This window comes from Pinus tabuliformis, chromosome J (assembly GCF_031772625.1).
Source record: "Pinus tabuliformis cultivar Carrire ecotype Pingquan chromosome J, CPIR1, whole genome shotgun sequence".
Classification (NCBI taxonomy): domain Eukaryota; kingdom Viridiplantae; phylum Streptophyta; class Pinopsida; order Pinales; family Pinaceae; genus Pinus; species Pinus tabuliformis.
Window position 1 is genome coordinate 1,472,062,671 of NC_142295.1, and position 25,372 is coordinate 1,472,088,042.

The 25,372-nt window shown below is 39.2% G+C and overlaps 1 protein-coding gene across 6 annotated transcripts in view; it reads left to right on the forward strand.

The window, feature by feature from the left end:
• The window catches only part of LOC149232931 (diacylglycerol kinase 5-like), a 249,309-nt gene that overhangs the window by 148,320 nt on the left and 75,617 nt on the right, over window positions 1-25,372 (forward strand). For all 6 annotated transcript variants that reach the window (XM_089379561.1, XM_089379558.1, XM_089379560.1 and 3 more), the window contains one exon: window positions 11,681-11,763. In XM_089379561.1, the coding sequence (XP_089235687.1) occupies window positions 11,681-11,763 (83 nt within the window). The remainder of the gene's footprint in view (window positions 1-11,680; window positions 11,764-25,372) is intronic.

Consider the following 25,372-nt stretch of genomic DNA (forward strand, 5'->3'; position numbering starts at 1 on the left):
TTAGAAGAGGGAGCAATCATGGAGGCATGAGTTACCCCTTTCCTCGACCTACTTTTTCCACCCCTTTGGTGCGCCTTTAAGGATTTATCTTTCTTTTGTGCATAACTTAGTGGATCTTTATGCTTTTCCAGTGCCCCTTAAAGATGTAGCTGTTTCTTGCTCATTAGGGTTGGGACATTCAAGAGTTCCTTTGTGATGTAGCATGAAATGTTGAGGAACTAGGTGATGACTAATAGGGTGGTAGAGCTCATGCTAGGCTGTTGCCAACATGCTTTCTATGTCCTAGCCATCTTTTGCATTTTTCTTTTCTTTGGTTGTGGCTTTATATGATTTTATCGTTCTTTGAGCTACATTATCCTCTTAGGGCAAATTTTTGTGCCCTAACTTAGAGATGATATATGGTGCCAGTCCCATGACAAATGATGGTCAACCCAGAGTGGATGTGGATAATAAGGGAAACATGGAATGTTGTATGGATTACCTTAGGCATGCTACTTAATCAATCCCCCCTATTGGTGCCCCTCTTGCAGGAATGACCTCAAGGGAGGTCACATAAGACTAGGGGTAGAGGACAACCTTCCATGTGAAGTTTGGGAACAAGGGTACAATCAAGAATTGGCAATCTTTTAGCTTGGCTTGTGATCGATTTTTGTATGCCCCAAAACATTTAATGAGAGCACATGATTACAAAGATGGGTCATGTACCTTTGGACATATAACCCACCTTTCTCTAAGAAGCATGTTAGATGGGAGAGAGCATTGATCGGAGCATGACTGGAGAGCTCTAATGTAAAGCTATTTGTAGGTCATCATAGGGTTGTTCATTGGCTGGCTGTCAAATGAGGATAATTTTTTTCTCTTATGGGTTAACATATGGCTCCAACTCGGGGACATGTGGTCACCCTAGAGCGCATGATCCATTTGCTTGAACGAAAAATGGTTGAGAATCCCAGCTATCCCTGTTTCTCGTAGACCTGTTAGTTGTACACACACAACAAATTCTTGATAACAACTAAGGAGGGTGATGATCGTCACCCTCACAATATAGGAGAATAGTCATAAGCATAAAATGTTAGCTAGAATAAAAGCATAAACCTAATTATTATGCAAATTAGTATTTAACAATCAAAGAAGGATGCACAAACACGAACGCAAGGCACACAATTCTACTATAACCTACTATGATATATCAAGCATTTGGTTTAGTGATATAACCAATTAAGGCAACATGTTATCATATCAATATCTCACCTCTCACCCCTATTCTTATTCATGATAAAAGCAAGGAAATATCACATTCAATAATCATTATCTCATAATACTCAAGGATCGGATGAAAGCAATAAGGGTGGGTGGTGAGTGTTGGGTCCCTATAATACTAGTGATTACCCCATTACTATTGTAGTTATACCCCTTATTTATATTGTTGTGCCCCTATTACCCCCATATTGTTATTTCTGTGCCCCATAGAATCCCTCTATTGTTATTTTTGTGGCTTTATATTATTATTGTTAGGTCGGCTGGATTATATTGTGACTCCTTAGACTCCTATATAGAAAGGAGGTTTTGTCATTTGAATCATCCAAGAATTGTTTATTTATGTAATGTAAAGGAGGTTGCCCCCTCGAAGAGGCTGAATTCTAAGGCGTTGATCTATCTTTTCTATCTTTTCTTGAGCTGGTTTCATAACATTTGGTATCAGAGCTTTGGATTCGAGGGTTTCGCTGCTCCAAACAGGTCATCGTGGCATTTTCGCTATAACTTTTTTCAGTGACGTTTAAGAAGTCGCAAAAAAACCCATTTGAGAAGAAATCACGTTGAACCTTGGGTCCGAATTTCAGAGCTTTTCGCGCGATATTTACGGAGATATGATCTGAGGAAGTTGGTCTTTTTGCAGACTCCTGAATTACATTCAAAACAGGTGACCTGGGGAAAATCGTAATAACTTTCTCTCTGGAAATCAAATTGAAATTTCGTAAGAAGGTACAGAAAGAGGACGGATTGTAGTTTCTTGTAGATCTTTTTCAGAACCAAAGATCGAAAATTGTACACGTGGCACTTCATACAAGTTCGCTCTTCTGGAAAGGTCTATAATCAGGTCATCTTGGGAGATTGTGCATAACTCTTTCTTGGAGAATCCAATTTGGATCAGACTGGTGGCATTGGAAAGAGGACACAGAGAGCTACTACAGATCACAAATTCAGAACTAGATGATTGGAAAGTACAGAGATACATCAGAGGCAATATCGAGCTCCTACAAAGTGAAAAAAGGTGTGTAGATTTTTTTAAATTTTTGCTTAAGCTTGGTTTGAAAAGTTATTTTGAAGGAATTCAAAGGGCATAGTAGAGCATTATTATCGGTAACTGATGCCCCGAGGAAAGAAAATGCAAACACCTAGTAAGGAACCTGAAAGCTCTAGCATGACTCATGAAGAAGAGGAAGAAATGCTACATGATATATCAAAATTACAAGAACAAGTGCAACAAATGTCACACTCACAAAAGTTAATAGAAGCTAAGATAAATGGCGTGGAAGCTAAGATGAATGGCATGGAAGCTAAGATGTACAATTTGAAGATAGATTTGAACACAAATTTGAAGACAGGCATGGCAGATTTGAAGACAGATTTGACAAATTTTCTACAAGAAATACTTACTAATGGTGAAAAGGTAGTAAAGGAAACTCATGATGAGAACAAAAGAAATGTTAATCATGATTCCATAGACGCTAATGTTGGATCGAAGAATCACCATATTCCAAAAATCGATATGAGGAAGTTTGATGGCAAGGATCCCGCCACATGGATATTACAGATGGAGCAATTCTTCGATCTCAATAATGTGCAAAACGCACAAAAGGTACGTATGGCAACTGTATATTTGGAACCAAATCAGTTTGTATGGTATCAATGGCTTTGTTCTCGTAAACAATTTATCACTTGGGCAATTTTTACGGAAGAATTGATAGCACATTATGAGGATACAAAAAGCAACACTTTTTTAGCCAATTGATAAGTCTCAAACAAAAGGGTTCAATAATGGAGCACATTGAGGAGTTCCAAAAATTGAACATAAGGGTAAAAGATATTCCAGAGGAGCATAGGATTGATGTGTTCATAGGGTCTTTAAAGGATAATATCCAACATGATGTTCGCCTTTGGGAACCTGATTCATTAGAGAAGGCATTCAGGTTAGCAAGAAAAATGGAAAGCAAAATTATGGCAACTAGGAAGCATACCACTCACAACTATAAAGACGGAAGTGTTGTTGCCCCTAGTCTTCCACAACCTACAAGGTTGACACCACAAAAATTGGAAGAAAAAAGAGCAAAAGGGCTTTGTTACAATTGTGATAGCAAATACACAAAAGGTCATAAGTGTGCTGAGAAGAAATTATTCTACATAGATTGTGAAGAGGAAGAAGAAAAGGAGCAAGAAAGGTCAAAAGAAGAGGATATACTCCAGGAACAAAGCCTAGATGAAGAACAAATAAATCCGACCATATCTTGTAATGCATTGGCGGGAATTACCACTCCTCAAACCATCAAGATAGAAGGACAAATCAAGAAGAAAAAGGTAATAGTGTTGATTGATTCAGGAAGCACCCACAATTTTATTCATTGTAGGGTAGCAAAAGAATTGAATTGCTTCCTATATCCAGCACCAGAGTGTCAAGTGATGATTGCAAATGGAGGAACAATAAATTTCTCTGGAAAGTGCCATAATATCAAGCTATCCATGGGAGAATATGTATTGACTAGCCCAATGCTTTCCATTCCAATGGGAGGTGCTGATGTTGTACTAGGAGTCCAATGGCTACAATCCTTGGGTACAATAGCTTTTAATTTTCAAGAACTTTTCATCAAATTTTCTATGGAAGGAAAGGAAGTTGAATTAAGGGGTATTGCAGGGAAACCAGGAAAGATAATCAGCTCTAATGGCATGACAAAGCTTCTAAAAAAGGAGCAAAGAGGTGTAATTGCACAATTATGTTCGCTAGATGTTTCCACATTGGAATCATCTATTTCTCCAGATCTCCAAAAAGTCCTGGACAATCATTCCAAGGTATTTGAGACTCCCAAAGGTCTCCCACCTATGCGTGATCATGATCATGCTATTCATCTGATTCCAGGAAGTGTTCCTCCAAACATCAGGCCGTACAGATATCCCTATGTCCAAAAAAGTGAAATTGAACGTATGGTTGCAGAAATGCTAGAGGCTGGTATAATTCAACCGAGTCAAAGTTCTTTCTCAGCTCCAGTAGTATTGGTGCACAAGAAGGATGGATCATGGCGCATGTGTTCGGATTATAGGGAGCTCAACAAGCTCACTATTAAAGATAAGTTCCCCATTCCTGTCATTGATGAATTACTGGATGAATTGCATGGATCAATTTACTTCACCAAGTTGGATCTTCGTTCGGGATATCATCAAATCAGAATGAAGATTGAAGACATTCCAAAAACGACATTTAGAACTCATGAGGGTCATTATGAATTTTTGGTCATGCCTTTTGGCCTTACCAATGCACCTTCAACATTTCAAGGTTTGATGAATTCAATTTTCAAACCATTCCTTAGAAAATTTGTGTTAGTATTTTTTGATGATATACTAATCTACAACAAGTCTTGGAAGGATCATGTTGAACATGTTGACAGGGTGCTACAACTATTGGAGGAGAAACAATTATATGCAAAAAGATCCAAATGTTTCTTTGGAGTCCAGGAGGTGGAATATTTGGGTCATATTGTATCTCATGAAGGAGTTAAGGTAGACCCTAGCAAAATTAAAGCCATTAAGGAATGGAAAATCCCCACATCCATAAAGCATCTGCGAGGATTTCTTGGGTTGACAGGGTATTATCGCAAGTTTGTTAAGAATTATGGGAGAATAGCAGCACCTCTAACAACATTATTGAAGAAAGATTCATTTTCATGGACTCCGGAAGCAACAAAGGCCTTTGAACATCTTAAAGAGGCAATGTGCCAAGCACCGGTCTTAGCTACACCGGACTTCACAAAAACCTTTATTGTGGAATGTGATGCTTCAGGAAATGGAATTGGTGCTGTTCTAATGCAAGATGAAAGACCCATTGCTTTTGAAAGTCGTCCAATCAAGGGAAAGTTTTTAAGCAAAGCTATTTATGAGAAGGAAATGTTGGCAATACTCCATGCACTTAAGAAATGGCGACCCTACCTAATGGGAAGACACTTCAAGGTAAAAACGGATCATGATAGCCTTAAATACTTTTTAGAACAAAGATTATCCTCTGAAGAGCAACAAAAGTGGGTCACAAAGATGTTGGGTTATGACTTTGAAATCATCTACAAAAAAGGGAAGCAAAATGTGGTGGCAGATGCACTCTCAAGAAAGGATGAGGATGTGGAAGCATTGTTGTGTGCCATTTCTATTATCCAACCAGATTGGATAAACGAAGCAAGGGAGGAATGGAAGAATGACGAAGAAGTGTGGGCACTTATTCGAAAGCTACAACAAGATTCCAGTACTTCTGATACATTTAGCTGGAAAAATGATTCGTTATGGTACAAAGATCGCTTATACCTCTGTAAGAATTCCCAGCTAAAACAAAAGATTCTTATGGAATTGCACACTTCTCCCTTAGGAGGGCACTCAGGATTTTTAAAAACTTACCACAGGGTTAAGAAGGAATTTTTTTGGGATGGCCTTAAATCAGATATTCAAAAGTTTGTGGCGGAATGTTTGGTTTGCCAACAAAATAAAGTTGAAACAATTAAGACACCGGGTCTATTACAACCTTTATCCATTCCAAGCCAACGTTGGGAGGAGGTTTCAATGGATTTTATCACAGGTTTACCCAAGTCTGAGGGAAAGAGTGTCATCATGGTGGTAGTTGACAGACTTACCAAGTATGCACACTTTTGTGCATTATCACATCCATTTAAAGCCAGTACAGTTTCTACTGCATTTATGGAAACAGTTCAAAAGCTACATGGAAACCCAAAGATTATTGTAAGTGACAGAGATCCCATTTTCACTGGAAATTTTTGGACAAAATTATTTTCTTGTCTTGGTACTCAGTTAGCTCATAGCTCATCTTATCATCCTCAATCTGATGGGCAAACTGAGATAGTAAACAAATGTTTGGAAGGATATCTTCGTTGCTTTGTATCTGATAAACAGACACAATGGGTCAAATGGTTGCCTCTGGCTGAATGGTGGTATAACACTTCCTTCCATACAACAACAAAAATGACCCCATTTATGGCACTTTATGGGTATCAACCACCATCCATCACATCATATTTAAGAGAAAATTCTAAGGTTCAGGCAGTGGAACATCACATCGAACATCAACAACAAGTCCTCCAACTCTTAAAGGATAACCTCGTGTTGGCACAAAATAGAATGAAACAACAGGCAGATCAACATCGCAGTGAAAGAAGTTTTGATGTAGGTGATTGGGTATTCCTACGGCTACAACCATATAAGCAAATGTCCCTAAAGCAAGCTAAGAAGGATAATAAATTATCACCAAAGTATTATGGTCCGTACAAGGTGTTGCAAAAGATTGGTACTATGGCATACAAATTGGAGCTTCCTGCAGCTTCTCGATTGCACCCAGTTTTCCATGTTTCATGTTTAAAGAAGGTTATAGGCGACAAGCTTCCAATTCAAACAATATTGCCAGAACTTGACGAGGAAGGAAAAATTATATTGGAATCGGAAGCAGTCACAGAAACAAGAACTCGACAGCTACGAAATCGATCAATTTCAGAGTATCTTATCAAGTGGAAGAACTTATCCGCTGAAGATTCCACATGGGAGGATGAGAATTTTATGCAGAAGTATCCAGAACTACTCAAGCGTTGAGGACAACACTTTTTTGAAGGAGAGGGGCATGTTGGGTCCCTATAATACTAGTGATTACCCCATTACTATTGTAGTTATACCCCTTATTTATATTGTTGTGCCCCTATTACCCCCATATTGTTATTTCTGTGCCCCATAGAATCCCTCTATTGTTATTTTTGTGGCTTTATATTATTATTGTTAGGTCGGCTGGATTATATTGTGACTCCTTAGACTCCTATATATAGAAAGGAGGTTTTGTCATTTGAATCATCCAAGAATTGTTCATTTATGTAATGTAAAGGAGGTTGCTCCCTCGAAGAGGCTGAATTCTAAGGCGTTGATCTATCTTTTCTTGAGCTGGTTTCATAACAGTGAGAGATTTATAAGAAGGCAACCACAACTTATCCTCGTTATCAAGAAAAGGGATCATCAGATGTCTACGTAGGGATATAGAGACCCTTAAACAAATCGATGATGAAAAATGAAGTGTAGATGTAAGAGAAATTTCGCACAAATTTCTCTTCAAACTTACAACTCTTGGTGTTGTCCCTAGGGACACACTGAGACGACACAAAGGGGAAATTGAATGAATGACAAGATCTTGATAGACGCACCGCCCTTCACCAAGATTTGATTCAAAAGGGATAGCCATAGTTAGTGCATCATAGTGATAATCCCACAGATCTAAGTATGGTTGACAATTGACATCTAAAGGAGGTAAACTTGGCTCAAACAATTCAATAGTCATATCCTCATGATGCTCAACCACCTGATCAATACATGAGATGAAAGGCTAGAAAATATCGATGTCATTGTCAGTATCATAAACTGGCTCATAATCTGTATCATAAAGTGGATCTATATCAAAACGATGACAACTTTCATCCCACTTTCTCCTCTAGATGAAGGAAATCACCAATGTTATTCTCATTGTCCAAAGGCTTGAAGAGATCTTCTTCTCCTAGGCCTTCAAAAGGTACTTCGGTGAGCTCAATAGTGAAAAGGAGAGAGCTTACCTCTTTTTTGTGTGACAAGGCATTAGTTTCAGTAGGATCTTATTCGTCAACACTAGACTCTTCACCCAGATCATTCTCTTCTTCAAGATCCTCTTCAATATATTCGTTTTGATGATCTAGAAGGGTCTCTTCCTCTTGCTCATGGTAATCTTCTTCATTAGATTCATGTTAAATACCTTCAAAGATATCTATGAAGCCTTCCCTTTCAAGGGCCTTGGTTAATTCTTGAAGGTTATCTTCATAGTTTTGAGATATTAATCCCTGAAACTTGAGAAATTCTTTAATAAATCCCATATAGATATACTCTTTGGGTGAAAAAAATACCTAATCCATTCCCTTTGATTTTCTTCAAAAGATTCCATAAACAATATGATGAGTGCATTGTTGTGAACCACATTATTTACCAAAGCATATTTCAAGAATCTTGCCACATGATCAATAGTTGAAGAAGCATTACCATCAAATTTGGGACAGGTGCCATAATCTGGGTGACTATGATTTGAATACCCGGGAACATCCTAAACATCCCAGGTCCTTAAATCATCTGGGTGAAGATGATTGGGAACATCCTGATGAGCCCTAGAATCTATGATAAACAAGTGGAGCCGATTTGTGTGTATTTAAAATGAAAAACACTAATCTTTGATGTTCGTGATATCCCCATGCATATTCTAGTGCAATTGTTCCGAAACGAAATGATAACACCCCTTTAACCCCAATGCGACTTATGTGCAATGAACTTGTCATAGTTTGTAACCGAAGGTGCAGGTGACTCCAACACTAAAAAAGATGCGACTAATGCCAATTGTTTATCTCAAGGACTTGGAAATTGGTGGACTTATTCTTATGCCCATGTTCAATTCAATAATTCGTGGCATTTGGAGTAAATCTAAATAGGCAGGATTCTTCAATCATCAACACTAAACTTCACGGACATGAGTAGATCTGGGTGTGTGTATTTAAACTAGAAAAGCACTAATCTCGCAGAAGCGACTCCATAAATTTGCGCTTTCGCGTCTTTCTATAATTGCGGTCATGGTCAGAACTTTGTTTATAAAATCATCAGAGCCCGTGATAACTATTATGGTGCGGTCGTTCCTGTTGATTTTCTAGTGCAATAAAGGTTAGCATAATATTTCTGAAATTTTGATAATTACTTTTGATGTATATATTCTTATTTCAATATATCATTCAACGATTATACTTCAGAAATTCAACAATAAAGAACAATAGAACAATAGTGATCACAATGCACAAAAGGGAGACAAAATTTACTCTGGGAAAACCCACTACGGGGAAAATCCCAACATCCTTCTCAATAGAGAAATTCTTCTTGTTCAATGAGAGGTACACCTAGACCTATGGTCAAAACTGGGCTTCTCCTCCTAGTCAAGTCACCCAAACTAAACCTGCACTTCCAGAATTTCGGCCCTCCTGAAATAGCCAGTTCCCTAGAATTTCGGCCCTACAGTAGCAGCCCCAGTAACCTAGAAAATTTTGGCCCCCTGCAACAATTGCCCTAGAAGCTGCAGCAATTGCCCCATAAGCTATGAATCACAAAGAGAGAGATTCCTTCACACATGTGAATTGCTAGAGAGAGAGGAAAGAGAAAATTCGGCCTTCTTCTTTGTCCTTCTTTGTCCTTGTCCTTTGCTCCATTGCCTAGAAACTCTCGAGAGAGGAATGCAAATTGCCCAGATGAGGAGCTCGAGCTTCCTTTATATAGTGGTTTGTCTAGGGTGAATGGACGTGTCTCTTGACTAGTGCCGACTTGACTTGGAGGGAAGCCGACTTGTAACTTTTGGAGCCAAAAAATTCATTTTAAACATTCAAATTTACATCTTTTAAAATTTGCAATGGGAATTTCACTCAAAATAAATTTTCCTTTGACTCAAGCATTTATAAATATGCTTTACAATGATAAATATCATTACATCAAGTGATGAAAAGTACATTATGAAGACCGGCCATAATTATAAATTCAATAGTTTCCAAACAATTTTATTACTTTAACCACAATGTCTCCTACATGCAATGAACGTGTGGTAGTCTGTAACCAAAGGTGGAGTTCACTCAATCCAGTTTAAAATGTGCGATCGATGTCCCCTGTTTTTGCAACTGGGTGAATGAAGGCTGCCAATTGTTTGCTTCATGGCCTTGATGTTGTATCTTGCTTGTTCAATTCTGTGGCTTGTTGATGACCTTGATTGGTTGACTTATGCTTATGCCTGTGTTCAATTCACTAATTCATGGCTTTTTAATTCTATTCTCATTTGCTAGTGTGTGTATATTTTATTTTATTTTGCTTTTTCCTCTCTCTCTCTCTCTCTCTCTATATATATATATATATATATATATATATATTTCTTCCTACTTTTTAAGTTTTTTTTTTTTAATCAATCAGCAGCGAAATGGTTGATAGTCACTCTGAATTGTGAGGTATTTTTTTAATAAACTTATACCATATTACTTTCATAGTAAAAACAATGCTATACTCCGTAAGGTTGGATTATTTCTTTGATTCTTCTACGTAAATCACCCCTATTGGTGTTCTTTGAATCTACAGTGGAATATTTCTTCAAAGGAAATTTTGGGGTATTTTGTGGGGCCAAAGACCAGATACTTTAGAGAATCTTTGAAAAGATGTGAGTGGCCAAAAGCCTGATCAGATAAGGTGTGATAAGAGGTGTGGCCAGGGGCCAAGAACAGACGTGGCTTTGATACAAATGAAATGAATGAAGTTCTTTTCTGGAATATGACATGAACAACTTGGTTCATAAATTGAATGTCCAAAATCAATTCAAAGTATCCATATGGATTAAAATATTACATTGAATGTGTAATGTGAGAGATAAGTTGATGATGCAATGCCATGTGATAGTGTACATATAGCATTGACTAGTTGCAATGAATTAGGGGCTGTGTCCCTTGGTATGTCAAGTCCTTTAGATGGGATGTATCCTTTCATTTATTATTCACTATCATTTATTCTTATTGTTTTTTTTACAGATAAATATCCATATATTCCATATGAGGAATATACATATTCTGCCCATTACATTAAAGTTCATCATGTCACTTGCAGGGATTGAACTTGGGTGGGGAGGATCCCAATCATTCCTTCTACCCACCTAGGACAAACCCAATCAATATCATTTATTATTGTTGTTATTATTATTTATTGATGTTTATATATTCTACATTTATGTTCATTACAGTTTTCTATGGAGTGAGCTACACCTTAACAAAAATTGACTACTTAGAAAAAGGAGAAAGAATGAATGAATGTTGGAAGCATATTAACTTTTTCATTTTTATTGGACCTAAGAACACCTAGTAGAGAACCAAAATTGATTGACGCGGAAGTAGTGGAGAGAGAGGGAAAGAGGTATATATTAGAAAGCCATAAAATTTTCTCATCTAATTCATAAATTTACAAATATATATTTATTATGAAATTTGATATCTATATTGTCATCCTAACTGTAGGTATTGCATGCCACTATGATAGTGCATGTACGAAGTGAATTAAGTGGAGCATGCAATAAATAGATTAGTGCATCCCACGTCAATCCTATTTATGGATTCTCTCCCATGAGGGTCATGCAATGAACTATTGATCATTATTTCAATTATGGTCCCTTTGAACGTTTATGTCAATAAAATGTCACCTTAAAGCACACTTTAAGAATTCTTATAAAGAAAAACCAGGACGATTGTTAATAATACTTTCCAAGCCTTATCAAATAGTTTTATAGAGGTAAACATATCATGTTTGGAACATTGATTTATCAATTGAGTTTTATTGTATGGTTATTTTTGTGATGCAGGCATGGATTCACAAGTATCATATGCTTTCCACAGGGGAAGGAAGTTGCATCCTAGAAGATATAGAAACCAACTCATGAATCAGGTGACTTATTGTTCCATGCTTTTCGGACATATTCAAGGTTGTGAACGTAGGATGAACTGGGAGAATTATCTTAATATATTTCATGATTGTATTGCATTTATAGTTGATGACTTATCACAACTGCCATTGCAGAAATCTATCAATCCTCTAGCATGGAGTGTATTGGTCTTTTCTTACTTTTTTTAAGAAACTCCATCTTACATTACATCGTATCTTTTAGAAGTTTACATCAAGGGTAAGAAGGGCACCTTCTTCCGACGTATGTAAGAAGGACCTTGTAGGGTTGATATTTAATAACGGTCATGTCATGTATTAGTACATAACTTTGGAGTTTTAAGATATGATTAGTTAATGAATTTAAATTGGTTTATGAAGTGACTTAAGTGTTAATTAATGCACATTTCACTTTATATTGCACAACTGGATTTCCAACTAACGTCTCTCTCATGAGACATGATAATGTACTAACTTTCACACATTGACAATAGTATCGGATACATCTCTTCTTTCTCTACAAGATATTTGCAGATGTGTGCCTGTATATTTGATATGGTATTAGGGCCACTATAAAGGGTTAGCATTGGCCAGGTCAAAACCAAATGAACAATGTTTGCATTTGTGGAGTTATAGTGAGGAGGACGACATTGTGGACAAATAAACATGGGATCATGGCCAGGAAGTTTGGCACGTGAGGAGTATACACAAAGATAAGGGATAGAGCATAGACACATAAAATTACTTTCAAATTATTGATGATGCCAGAGCTTTTAAAACGTCAAAGTGAAGATGCCAACTTCTTTGTTATTAAGTGCATTCAATGTTTGCCATGGGGCTTTCAATTAACAGTGAATGGGTGCACTGTTAAGGCACTCCTTGTGACAGGTCACCAGTTCAAATTCCCCCTGGGTTTGCCAACAAAAAAATGAAGTGCATTCAATGTTATTTTCCAAATTCATTTTATTAAGTGCATTTAATGGTATTACCAGTGGTTGTATTGGATAGCAACTGACTGGTATAATTCGGTTCAAACATGGACAAAACCCATCTAGTTGGATCCATTTGCACAACATTTTAACCCAAGATATTGGTTCAATCTATCTTCATCCCAGTTTTCCAGCTGGTCTTGATCTGATCCTATATTGGTTTTGGTTTGGATAAAATTGACTGCATTGGCAAAATCACTAGAAGAACACCCGCTATAATATCATATAATGATGATTTAGTGAGAAAAATATTTACCAATGATTGTCAAAAGCTTTTGGGGGCTAGATTAAAGGAGCAATCCCTCATTTGAAATGAAAGTAGGTATTCTAGAAATTGTTGCAAAGGTCAGGTTATGTGTTGTCATGCAAGACATTTAGTGTGATAATCTCATCCTTTATTGCTGCTACTGAGGAGCACAATCAAATTGTATCTTCCTCAATACAAATGATTATCACTTTGGTTTCGGATGAGAGTGAAGGAATATCATAACAATTGTTTCTCTACTAAACTTGAAAACATAGAAGTGAGAGGGTTCATCAAACATCCATGTGCTAACCATAAAGGTTGCTAGATGTTGTGCCAAAAAATTGAAGCTGTATTTGACAACATAATTCCTAGAGATTCAAGAGTCCACAACCAATTTTGAAAATTCACAAGATAAAATACAGACACATGAAGAATGGATTGATGACTTGGGAAAATCTCAAGTAGTTGAGACAACTTTCATTGTTGATGACGGAAATGAAATTCAAACTATTACATCTGAAGGTGAGTGTTGGGGAGCCCACTAAGAGTTTGGGTCACTACCTCTGAAGCCCATGATGTTTCACAGGGGATCAAAGCAACTCTTCTTGAAGATCCTATACTATTAGTTTAAACCTAGTATTGAGATCTATGTTGCATCATTTCTACTGCTGCATCCTCTTCTTGTTATTTCTCAGATCCTCCTTGCATTTAAAATATACTTCTCACTTGACGAATAAATCTTCCCATCGTCATGATGAGTAGAGTCCTTCGTGTGCTAGACAAATACAATTTGTTGTTGACTTGTGGTTGAAGTTGATCTTTTGCAACGACCCTTAATCAAGCTTTCAGGATGAAGAATCTCAAGGAGGGATGACATGTAATGAACCTGATTTAGGCAATTGCTTTTATTAACTATTGATAATTAGGTCCCCTAATGGTCATGTTCATTCACAATGACCCACCTCTTCAAGGTTATGCAAGCCCCAACCATTCATTCATTGTAATCAACAACTAATTATTTTATTCTTATTGAAAATAAATATATATTCAAATATTATTTTTTGTGCATTTTAAGTGCCTTAATCTTTGCATTGTGTGTGCAAGATGGAGTTGTGAACCTTTTGGATCAAAAGTTATTGGCAATTGTGGAGATGACAAGTCTAAAATAATATGCTTGATCCTACTGAAAAGTTTATTGTGCATAATCCTAGTGTTTGGAAGCAACAAATGATTCCATTTTTAGCATAAGAGTTTGTTGGGAATGGTGACAAGGATGGAGGTGAGAGATTGTTAAAATTGGCAACTAGGGCCAAACTCCAGGTGGTCATCTTATTTATGGCAGCTGATATTTTTTCGTGATTCCTCTCATCGAGAGGTGTAGGATTGATATAATGATCATCCGATTCCGACAAGTATTTATGGAGATATGAATTTATTTGTATTTACTTGACAAATTGTCAAGGTCGGCTAGCAGCTAAATGTGTGGCATACATGCCTAGCATATCATATAAATACAAGTGAGGTTGAGTCATTATTCACCATCTCATCTCACTCATTCTTTTGTCTCCTTAGCAATGGGTTTATACCAGTGTTGATAATATCGGTATCGGGAAAATATCGGCGAGGGTCCGGAAAATATCTTATCGGAAATATCGGCGAAAATATCGGCAAAATATCGGCAAATATCGGCAAGCATAAAAAATGCATAATATATTCATTTTTTTTCAGATTTCTAAACATATAAAGCAATAACAACATGAACTAAACACATTGGCACATAAATATGAAGAAAACACTGATATATATGATGTCAAATAGAAATGATACATCAAACTTCAAAGGCGATACCAAATCCTGCTGATCCCTGATAGTGATAAATTGATAATTGTCCAATCAAGGACTCAAACAAAAATTAAAATAACATCACACATAGTGATAAATTGATAATTGTCCAATCAAGGACTCAAACAAAAATTAAAAGTCTAGAAATTAAGCATTTACAAGGCCGAAATCCTTATGTTAATGAGCAAGGTTCCGAGATCAAGTATTGAAGTCTGAAATCTATATTAAAATCTGAACAGTATCTCATTTCAGAAATCTGAGAACTTCAGGAGTCTGTACATTTTTATGGGTAATCAATTCAAGGAATAGAATATCTCATTATGGACTAAAAGAAGCCTTTTTCAAGCCCGCATAAAATTTACTTGTTGACTGATCAGGACCGAATTGTTTGAAAGCCTTATAAGCCTAGCTGAAAGGTCAAAAATTTGAAGCCACAGTCTCTTATGAAAAGGTACCAAGACTTCTGTTGAGAAAGGACAAAAATCTATGCACATATATCATATATGTATAAGAAATAGGCCTCAATAGTCACATAAAGCCGACCTGGAAGGACCATACAAAAACAAAGGTATGTGTAACTTGTTCATTTGTAAAGAACGTGATTCTTAGAAAATTAGTTGATTAACTCCTAGATAGTACATAATACATATGAAAAATCTCACTTGCTTCCGCTTGTCTAGGTCCCTAGGATTTGTAAATACTAATTTTCGATGGATCCAATGGAGTACAGGATCTCAGATACCTCTGAAATCTCGGTGGTGATTACAGTAAGTAATTACAAACTAGTAACAGTCGATTAAGATCTGTTCTGGTGAGTTGGTCATTGTAATATCCAAGGTGGTTTAGAATTTAGATATTGGTTGCCTAATATAAAATGAAACCTTAAGTGAAAATCTACATGAAAATATGGAAGCAGTCTTGTTGCTTGTGTCAAAGTGACATAACCCAGCTCAGAAAAGGAAGGCATAGAATAACTCAATCTCATAATTAATACAATGTAACCTTCTCACTGTCTCAGTGGTAAGTTGGTAACAGTCTCGAGTCTTGACATAGCTGTGACAATGAAGCTCTTGGTACAAGGAGAACACAGTCACAGTCTCGGTGAAAATCTCAGTGTAGGAAGAAAACATAGTTCTAGTCTCGGTGATGAAGATGATCTCAGGGATCCCACAGTAGCACACACAGTGAAAACATTAACAAAGTGACGGGAAAAGCAAAACACTATAACCATTTTATAACCCGATTAAACCTAACCCGCGATATTTACAGTCGTAGCGCGATATTTTCAGAAATTTCGGAAATCTCGCGAGAATTTAAAAACATGAAAATATCGCGCTATTTTCCAGCCGAAATTTCGTTTTCACCAAAATCGCGCGATATTTACGAATATCGCCGAAATATCGGCGATATTATCAACACTGGTTTATACACAAGGAAGAGAAGCTCACACGTGGGAAGGAGGATGCTGAAAGGCAAAGGAGGACGCAAAAAGACGCAATTTGGAGGACGCAGAAGCTGCAGGTCATCTCTTTGACCTGCGTTGACCAGTGTGGGCAATTCAGGGCTGCGGTTTTGGTGTGGCTGCCTCTCCTAGGCAGGCTGCAAATTCTAGCACAAAAATCGAGGCATTTTGACCTCCGGTTTGACCAAGGTTGACTGCCCTAGTTTGGGGCAGCAGGCTGATTACAGTTGACTGTTGTTTGACTGTGTTTTTGGGGCTGTTTGAGGGCTGCTTCTTCTTGCTGTTGAAGGACTAGATGACCGGGAAATTGACCAAACATATTGAAGGTCAATTTCACCTTGTTTGACCAGATTTGACTTTGTTGGTTAGGGTTTACTGCTGCTGTCATAAAATTACATATTTATGAATTTGTACTATTTCTCTCTGCTGAACTATTGAAGATTAAAGAAGAATTGATCAAAGGGTTTCCCCGCATTGGGGTTTGTCCCTGGCTAGCCGCCACATCTGGTGTCTCTTGTCTTGGCTTGTTTTCTGTCAATCTATTAATGTTCTATCTGCACCTTACTTTATGTTTATGTGATTGCTAAACTGCGGCTAATAAGAAGAATTGATGTAAACTGCTCTAAGCATAGAACATACCATAAATTAACAGAGATACAATAGATGGGGAGGAACAAGAAGAATTTGATGCTAGGAATAGAGAAATAATTATGCTTGAAAATGTTTTTCCTTGATAAATGATATGCTTCGCTAGATGTAGGATGAAAACAATGCATGCATGATATGGAGAAGATTAATTGTAATGCGTCAAACTTTTAATAAATGTAGAGTCTTTTACCTTAAAAGTTTTCTTTTTCAATGAAACAAAGTGTTTCCCCTCATATACATGAGTGACAATTATACTTTTAGGGGTTAACTTAGAGGAAATTTTCTTGGCTTGAGGATGGTTGAGCTTAATGGTCCTCGCTGATGGATTATATGGATGATGCTCTTAGAGATTTTGATTTCTTTCCTTGATTTTGGTGGTGTATCATGTTTGATGACTTGAATGATGGTGTTGGTTAAGCCTTGATCAACTTACTTGTGCTGCTCCTTGTCTTATGGCTTGTATGGTATGGCCATATTGCCTCAAAATCTAGGAGGTCTTGTGAGAGTTCTATAAAGACAAGGACTAGACCAAGGGACAACACTATGAGGTGGAGGCCCAATGTCGCCACATCTCACCACCTCTTGCTCTTTAGTGTACTTTAACCACAAGGGAGGCTTCCCTATATAGGTCACCTAATAGATATTCAAAGCCTATGGCTTAGAGGTAACAAAGATAGGCTCAGGAAGGACACGCAACCTAAGGACAAGGCTCCAATCAACGAAGACAAGGCAAAGCATGCCCTCCAAGAGGCCTATTTAGGGAACTTATGACCTAGGGTTTAATGAAAAGGCAAGGACAAGGGCTTAACAAGGTACATAAGGCCAAGAAAAGGCTTGTTAAACATAGGTATTATCAACAAATGGAGCAACATGTTGAGAATTTATAGGGCAATGATTATGATTAATTCTCTTTACTTGATAACTACATGTGGTTCCTTTTTTACTTATTAACTTTGTTCCTTATTATTATATATGTGAAGCATCAAACAACTACCAAAAACAGAAAGCACAATGACAATATATAGGCTGCAAGCCAGGGCAAAACCTCTCCTCTTGAGAGGAAAACCCTTAAATCTCTTCTCTTCCTTATAGATTATTCAATTGACGAATTCCAAGACCTTAAGACTAAGACCAATACCCTCCAAGACCAAGACCAACCTCTTTGAGTGATGTTCCAACTTCGATCTAGTCAAACCTAGTAAAATCTCTTCCAGTAGCACCTTCTCAAACTTCTGTTGCAGGATTTTCGGCCTCCTACTGCAGATCTGAAATTTCGGCCCCCAGCAACTACTGTTGCCAGATGTGGGAACTTCGATCTTCTTCTAGAGCCTTGCTCTGACCTTCACTTGCCTTTCCTTGATTTCTGGAGTTTGAGAGAGACCCTTGGTGACCTTCGCTTGACCTCTTTGCCTCCTTTCCACCAAGATTGATCTTATAGAAGGATGCCCTATGTCAACTGCAGAAATCCTAGTCCTCTCTAGCACGTGTGAGAGAAAGATAACCCTAACACAAAATTTCTTCTTCCTCTTCTCCTTCGTTGCCTCTTCCTTCTTCTTCCTTAGCTAGAATGAGAGATGAGTGAGTGTCTTTAAGGAGGATGAGTCCACTTCTATATATAGGCTTCTTCAAGGGTGGACATGGCTCTTCCTTCAGGCCAACTTGGTCTTGGAGGGTATTCCAACACTTCTAAAGACAAAAATGTTTTTCTTTACAAGTTACAATGTGCCCAGTGGGGTCTTCATCTTATGACAATGACTCTTTTGACTTCTTGACCTAGGAGAAATCCTAGAAGCTCTCAATGGGTGCTTGAACTATAAAATAAAAGACCTTGAGCATGAAACCCATGCTCCAAAAACAATAATAATAGTTTTCTTTTATTTCATAATTTACAAGAATAAAAAATACATTTCATACTTATGGTTCAGAACCTAGTTACACATTTTTCAACACTCCCTCTTAACTAGGGAGGTATTCATAAGAGGTACATGGACATTATCAATTTGAAGAGATCTCATAAGAAGAGTCGGATTGGTAACCCATCTGTCTAGCATCATATCAACCAACATTGTCACATAGCAAGGCCTTGACTAACAACTCTATCTCTCCACAAGATCAGAGCACAATGCCGATGAGACAAATGATTTATAGATGCCATCATCATTGTCTCTCAAGGTACATACTCCAATTGATTGTTCACCGAGTATGACCTTCTTTGGAATATTCTTGTCTTGGATAGCGAGTCCTCAAAGAATATCGGTCCATGACTACTCTTGTCTTGGATAGCGAGTCCTCAAAGAATATCGGTCCATGACTACTCTTGTCTTGGATACCCTACCACATCCTCAAAGAGTATCGAATGCCAAATGGTTACCCAATCCTCCATTCTGTCTTCCCAAGTGAAGACAAGAATGATGTGCCTATCTCTCCCTCTCAACTAGGGAGGATATATCAACCAAGCCAAGCTTGTCTCTCAAGTACACAAGCTTCTTGTTAGGAAGAGATTTCGTCAATATGTCAGCTACCTGCTCATCAATGGAGATATATTGTAGCTGCAACACACCATTTTGTACTAGCTCTCGAATATAGTGATACTTGTTGTTTATATGCTTTGTCTTTCCATGAAATACTGGGTCCTCAAACAAACGTATACAATTGGTGTTATCACAATGTATCACTATAGGGTCCATCAGTCCGTTGAATAGGTTGGATAACAGCTTCCTCAACCAGAACGCTTCTCTGCTTACTTCATAAGCCGCAACATACTCAACCTCAACACTACTCAAAGCAATTGTGTCTTGCTTTCTGCTCATCCATGAAATCATAGCAGATCCCAAACAAAAACATCCACCTGTAGTGCTTCTTCCATCCTTCTCACTGCCTCCCCAGTGAGTTGTATATCTGATCAGGTGGACATCATTCCTTCTATCATAATTTAGGTAGTGGTGGATAGTTCCTTGTTGATATCTCAGTATATGTTTTGTTGCTATCGAATGATCATGCTTTGGCTCCACTTGGAATGCACTGAGAATGTTTACTGCAAAACATATGTCAGGTCGAGTGTTCACCAAGTACATCAGTGAGCGAATCAGTTGTCTATACTTGCAAGGATCCGTAGGGCTTGATTCGAAACTCCTTAGTCTTTCCAAGTTTGTTGTCATCATAGCGGTCTGTAATGCCCCCAATTAAATTAATTTTGCTAAGATGAATTTCTATTTTGCAATTGGGTGTTGGGAAATATTTTGGCATGTCAACTTAGGAAAAGTGGGTGGAGGGAGTCCCCACTTAATTTTCGGAGAGATGGAGGCTACCAACATTAGAGAAAATGAAAGATTAAATTGATAGTGGAATACGAGGCCCACTTAAAGTACACACTTGGGGAAGAAAGAATTTGAATTCCTTGAGGAAAATCAAATTGGTGGAGGGACCCACAAGGAATGCATGGCCAACAATTATAAAAGGAAGGAATGAGGGAGCAATAGGGGTCGTTTGACTATTTGAAAATCGAATTTGCCTTAGCTATTCAACTGAGCCAATATTGTGTTGTTTAGCACAAGAGCTTCCCAAGGAGAGAAGCTCAACCTTTCTTCGGTGGACTTCGAGTGCCACGAAAGGCTTTCCTTCATCACTGAGACTAGAAGAGGCATCAACTATAGGTCCCACACATTTCTGGAGTAGAGCACGCAGTCTGGGAGCCACCACTGCACAGAGGGAGGATTCACTGGTTGTTTGTGGATTTGGGTTGTTGGGGAATTGACCGAAGAAGCTACATGAGTGTTCTTTGATCAATTTCATGAGTGTGGAGGGTAGCTACAACGAAGAGGACCAACCTACACGCAACTCTCACTTTATCATACACAGGATTGCATCATCTCCTCCATGACTGCATAGTCATTGGAGTGAGACTCTTTTGGGGCATCATCATCCGGGGGAGTTTGGAGCTGCGGTGCTGGGAAATCATTGGGAGGGAAATTTGAGGTTGATTGCTAGAGTTTGGAGAGAAGAGATTGTTAGGAGTAGCAGCAGTAACAAAATTCAAATTTGGTGGAGGGCCAAGCTGTGAAGGGTCAAATTTCGAAAGTTGAAACTAAGGGAAACCCTTTAAGGGTTTTTTTGGGTTTTGGGCAAGGAGAACTCTCCTAATTTTATAGAATTTTCTGGGCTCTCTAGATTCGGTAATCAGGGGTTGAAGTCAGGCAACAATGTAGTTTTGGAGCAACAACACAATTTTCTAGAGGTGTTGATTATTGCAACCGTTTTGCTTTCTCGTACTCATCACCTGATCCTTGTAGCTTGCCTTGTGCAATTTCTCCAAATAATTTGTTCTAAAAAAATATTATTAATAAAATTTGGCCAATTTGGGGATTTGTAGAAATTTTTGGTTTATGTGTATGCATTTATGAAAATTTTTGTGTTATTTATTTGTGCATGTCTTTGTTATCGTTGTAAAATTTCTACTAGGAATATTAAAGTGTTATTAGAGCATGATCTTGGCCAGTTGTGGAGTATTTAGCAAGATCATGGAAGATTTGGGCATGTATGCACTGTGATGGATGAACTATTGACAAACCCATGGTTCAAGGGAGAGAGAGTATCACTGAGGGAAAAATGACCCTCACCCACTTTGATGGTTCAACGGTACAAGAATTGGACACATATTTTCGACTAAACCCCATGAGGGAGGCAAACACTATTAGGCATGCCACTTTGCACTTGGGTGGAGATGCTATGGAATGGTGGTATCAAGGGCTGGTCCCTTTAGGTCATGTACGTATCACATCCTAGAAAGAGTTCACACAAAGGTTCGTGGAGAGATTTGACCGAAAGGACACCAGACCCCCTCAAAGGGAGTGGATAAGATGAGGAAATCTAGAGGATGAGTCCAAGAGGCATTTCTAGTGGTGGAGACCAAGCTTTAGATGTCAGAAGCTCGAGGAGGAGGTTGAGCAGGAGGACACGCAGGATGGTGAGGGGCACATTGATATACCCGGTGTGGCGTAGGAGTCACCATTGTTGGAGGCCTCTTTGGTAGCTCCAACTGACACCTCGGTTGAGGGAGTAGAGCATACACTCGGAGGACCACCTATTGAGGAGATGCCAACAGTTGATGAGGTACCCAGTGCTATGACCCAGTTTCTAGACGATGGTCGCCCATAACAGGTTGATGAGGTCCCTGGAGGCATACTTGTCATTGAGGAGGTACCAGAAGAGACGGAGGGGTCCAGAGTGGTGACCGATTTTACAGAGGATAGCCACCCTCCACAGTTTCATTAGTTGCGGGCTAGCCTTCTCACATTGAGAATAAGGAGTTGGGAGCATGAGAGCGTTTGTGCTGAGTTGGCGACCAAACTAACTCGCGTTGGCGAACATTTGGGTTCCCTAATGGTTCAGTTGGAGTGCACACTGGAGCGATGGGTCAACCCTACTGAGACATTACAGGCCAGTAGCACTAGCAGGTTACCACTACACATTGGAGAGGGAGAGGCAGAGTCACCTCAACATATTTTATGTGTTGACCAAGATGGTGAGATGAGGCGACATGAGTTGCGTAGGGTGCATCCCTGGCAGGATGGAGCGTTAGTTCCGTGTACGAGAGTTTATGCTCTCGATCCTTCCCTTGGGGTTGGATGGCAAGAGATATTGAGTTGGTATCTGGTGGAACTGGCTAGGAGGTTAGATGCATCCATAGCCACAGGTCAGTGGAGGTTGTGGATTACCAGAGAAGCTCGAGGGCTAGACTGTTGTTGGGATCTAGGTGGGATTCTCCATCACATCGTGGAGTCGGTAGGTCATGGTAGCAGCTACATGATGGACTCAGTGGTTGGGTGCACACCTTTTCATATCCCCTTCAGAGTTCTTGACAACACTAGTGACAGGATGGATTGGCAGAGGAGTAGGCAGATATCATGAGTTGTCATGGCATGTTGGGTTGACATGGGATTGTAGGATGGTTAGACTACTCTGGTAGGAGTTGGTAGGAGGAGGTGGTATCGTTAGGCCATCGGATAGGGCATCATATGGAGACAGTGCTTTCTCATTGAAGTATTGGGTACTAGAGCTACTGAGGTTCGACATGGTAGGGTTAGTCCCCATTTCATGTGAGTTGAGCCACATAGGTGTACCTAGGCAGATGAGGATGTCGAGATCACATCATGGTGGGTGTACTAGCAGAGTGGCGAATGCATGGGCACATATGGGATGGCCTATGGTACATGGTGGCATGGCACTGAGCATTGATATCCAGTGGTGCATGAAGTTGTGCCACGGAATTCAAGGCTATGTAGTGGAGTGTTGGGTTGTGTATTTGTTTGCAGCAGAGCATGATGATGCACAACAATTTATTGAGGTATTTTCGCCCCAGAGATCTCCTGACGAGGGCATCAGGAAATCCACTGGGTTTGGCACACTCAAATTTGGAGAGCGAGTTGATCATAGGGTCGACCGTGAGCTTCCCTTTATCACTCACCAGCATTGCACACTGATGTCGGGGACTTTGATACCGTTGCTTAACGCTCTCATTGCGAGTAACATAACCCAGTGTTGAGGCCTTTGTCGCATGGCAAGATTGGTTTTCCTTGTTGCTGCTACATATCAGAGTGAGTTTTGGATGGGTAGGTTGTGACATTGTGGGGATTCTTGGACTAGATGCATTGGGACTCCATAGATATTTTTCCATCAGGTCCCAGGAGAGGGGGATACAACTTGTGCGTGACGGGCAAATCTTCATGATCAGAGTGGCGCAGCGACATCATGGTGGCACCCCTTTTGGACTAGCTTGGGATTTTGGCCTAGCAGGGCTTAACAATTTAACGACACGTGGATGTGAGCGGATTTCTATAGGGGATGGTCATCCATATCTTCCATTGGGTTTTAGTGATTTGTTGGTGGTGTGGCGGTCTTCTCCAGTGTGGCAGGTTGATCAGTAAGACGAGATCAGGGGAAGCGCAGGCAAGCGAGGATTCCATCCCACAAGGATCGGATTGTGTTTTCAGGGGTCTACTCCTGAAGTGCACGAGAGAGACTATTCGGTAAAGTAGTTTCACGAGGAGATGATCAGGGTTTTATACTACCATGATGCTCTACTTAGTGGCGGTATGCATGGGACATCTGGTGCCTATGCTGAGTTGGACATTAAGTGGAGCAAGGGATGCCTCATTCTGATAAGGATGGCTTGGGATCCTGGCAAGACGAGTCAGAGATCAGGGATGGCTGAGTGGTACATTTGGGACCTCAGGATTGTGTGCAGAGACTAATGTGGTTAGTTGATCAAGAGGGTACTTGTTCAGGCATTGCTTGAGGACAAGCAATTTTTGGTGGGGAGGACTGTAATGTCCCCAATTAAATTAATTTTGCTAAGATGAATTTCTATTTTGCAATTGGGTGTTGGGAAATATTTGGCATGTTAACTTAGGAAAAGTGGGTGGAGGGAGTCCCCACTTAATTTTTGAAGAGATGGAGGCCACCAACATTAGAGAAAATGAAAGATTAAATTGATAGTGGAATATGGGGCCCACATAAAGTACACACTTTGGGAAGAATGAATTTGAATTCCTTGAGGCAAATTGAATTGGTGGAGGGACCCACAAGGAATGCATGGCCAACAATTATAAAAGGAAGGAATGAGGGAACAATAGGGGTCTTTTGTCTATTTGAAAATCGAATTTGCCTTAGCTGTTCAATTGAGCTAATATTGTGCTATTTAGCACAAGAGCTTCCCAAGGAGAGAAGCTCAACCTTTCTTCAATGGACTTCGAGTGCCACCCTAGGAAGGCTTTCCTTCATCACTGAGACTGGAAGAGGCATCAACTACAGGTCCCATGCATTTCTGGAGTAGAGCACGCAATTTGGGAGCCACCACTGCACAGAGGGAGGATTCACTGGTTGTTTGTGGAGCTGGGTTGTTGGGGAATTGACCGAAGAAGCTACAAGAGTGTTCTTTGATCATTTTCATGAGTGTGGAGGGAAGCTACAACCAAGAGGACCAACCTACACGCAACTCTCACTTTATCATACACAGGACTGCATCATCTCCTCCATGACTGCATAATCATTGGAGTGAGACTCTTTTGGGGCAACATCATCTGGGGGATTTTGGAGCTGGGGTGCTAGGAAATCATTGGGAGGGAAATTTGAGGAGGATTGCTAGAGTTTGGAGAGAAGAGATTGACAGGAGTAGCTGCAGTAACAAAATTCAGATATGGTGGAGGGCCAAGCTGTGAAGGGTCAAATTTCGAAAGTTGGAACTATGGGAATCCATTTTTCTTGGTTTTTTTGGGTTTTGGGCAAGGAACACTCTCCTAATTTTATAGAATATTTTGAGCACTCTAGAGTGGGAAAATCAGGGGGCGAATACAGGCAACAATGTAGTTTTGGAGCAACAATACAATTTTCTGGAGCTGTTGATTATTGCAACCATTTTGCTTTCTTGTA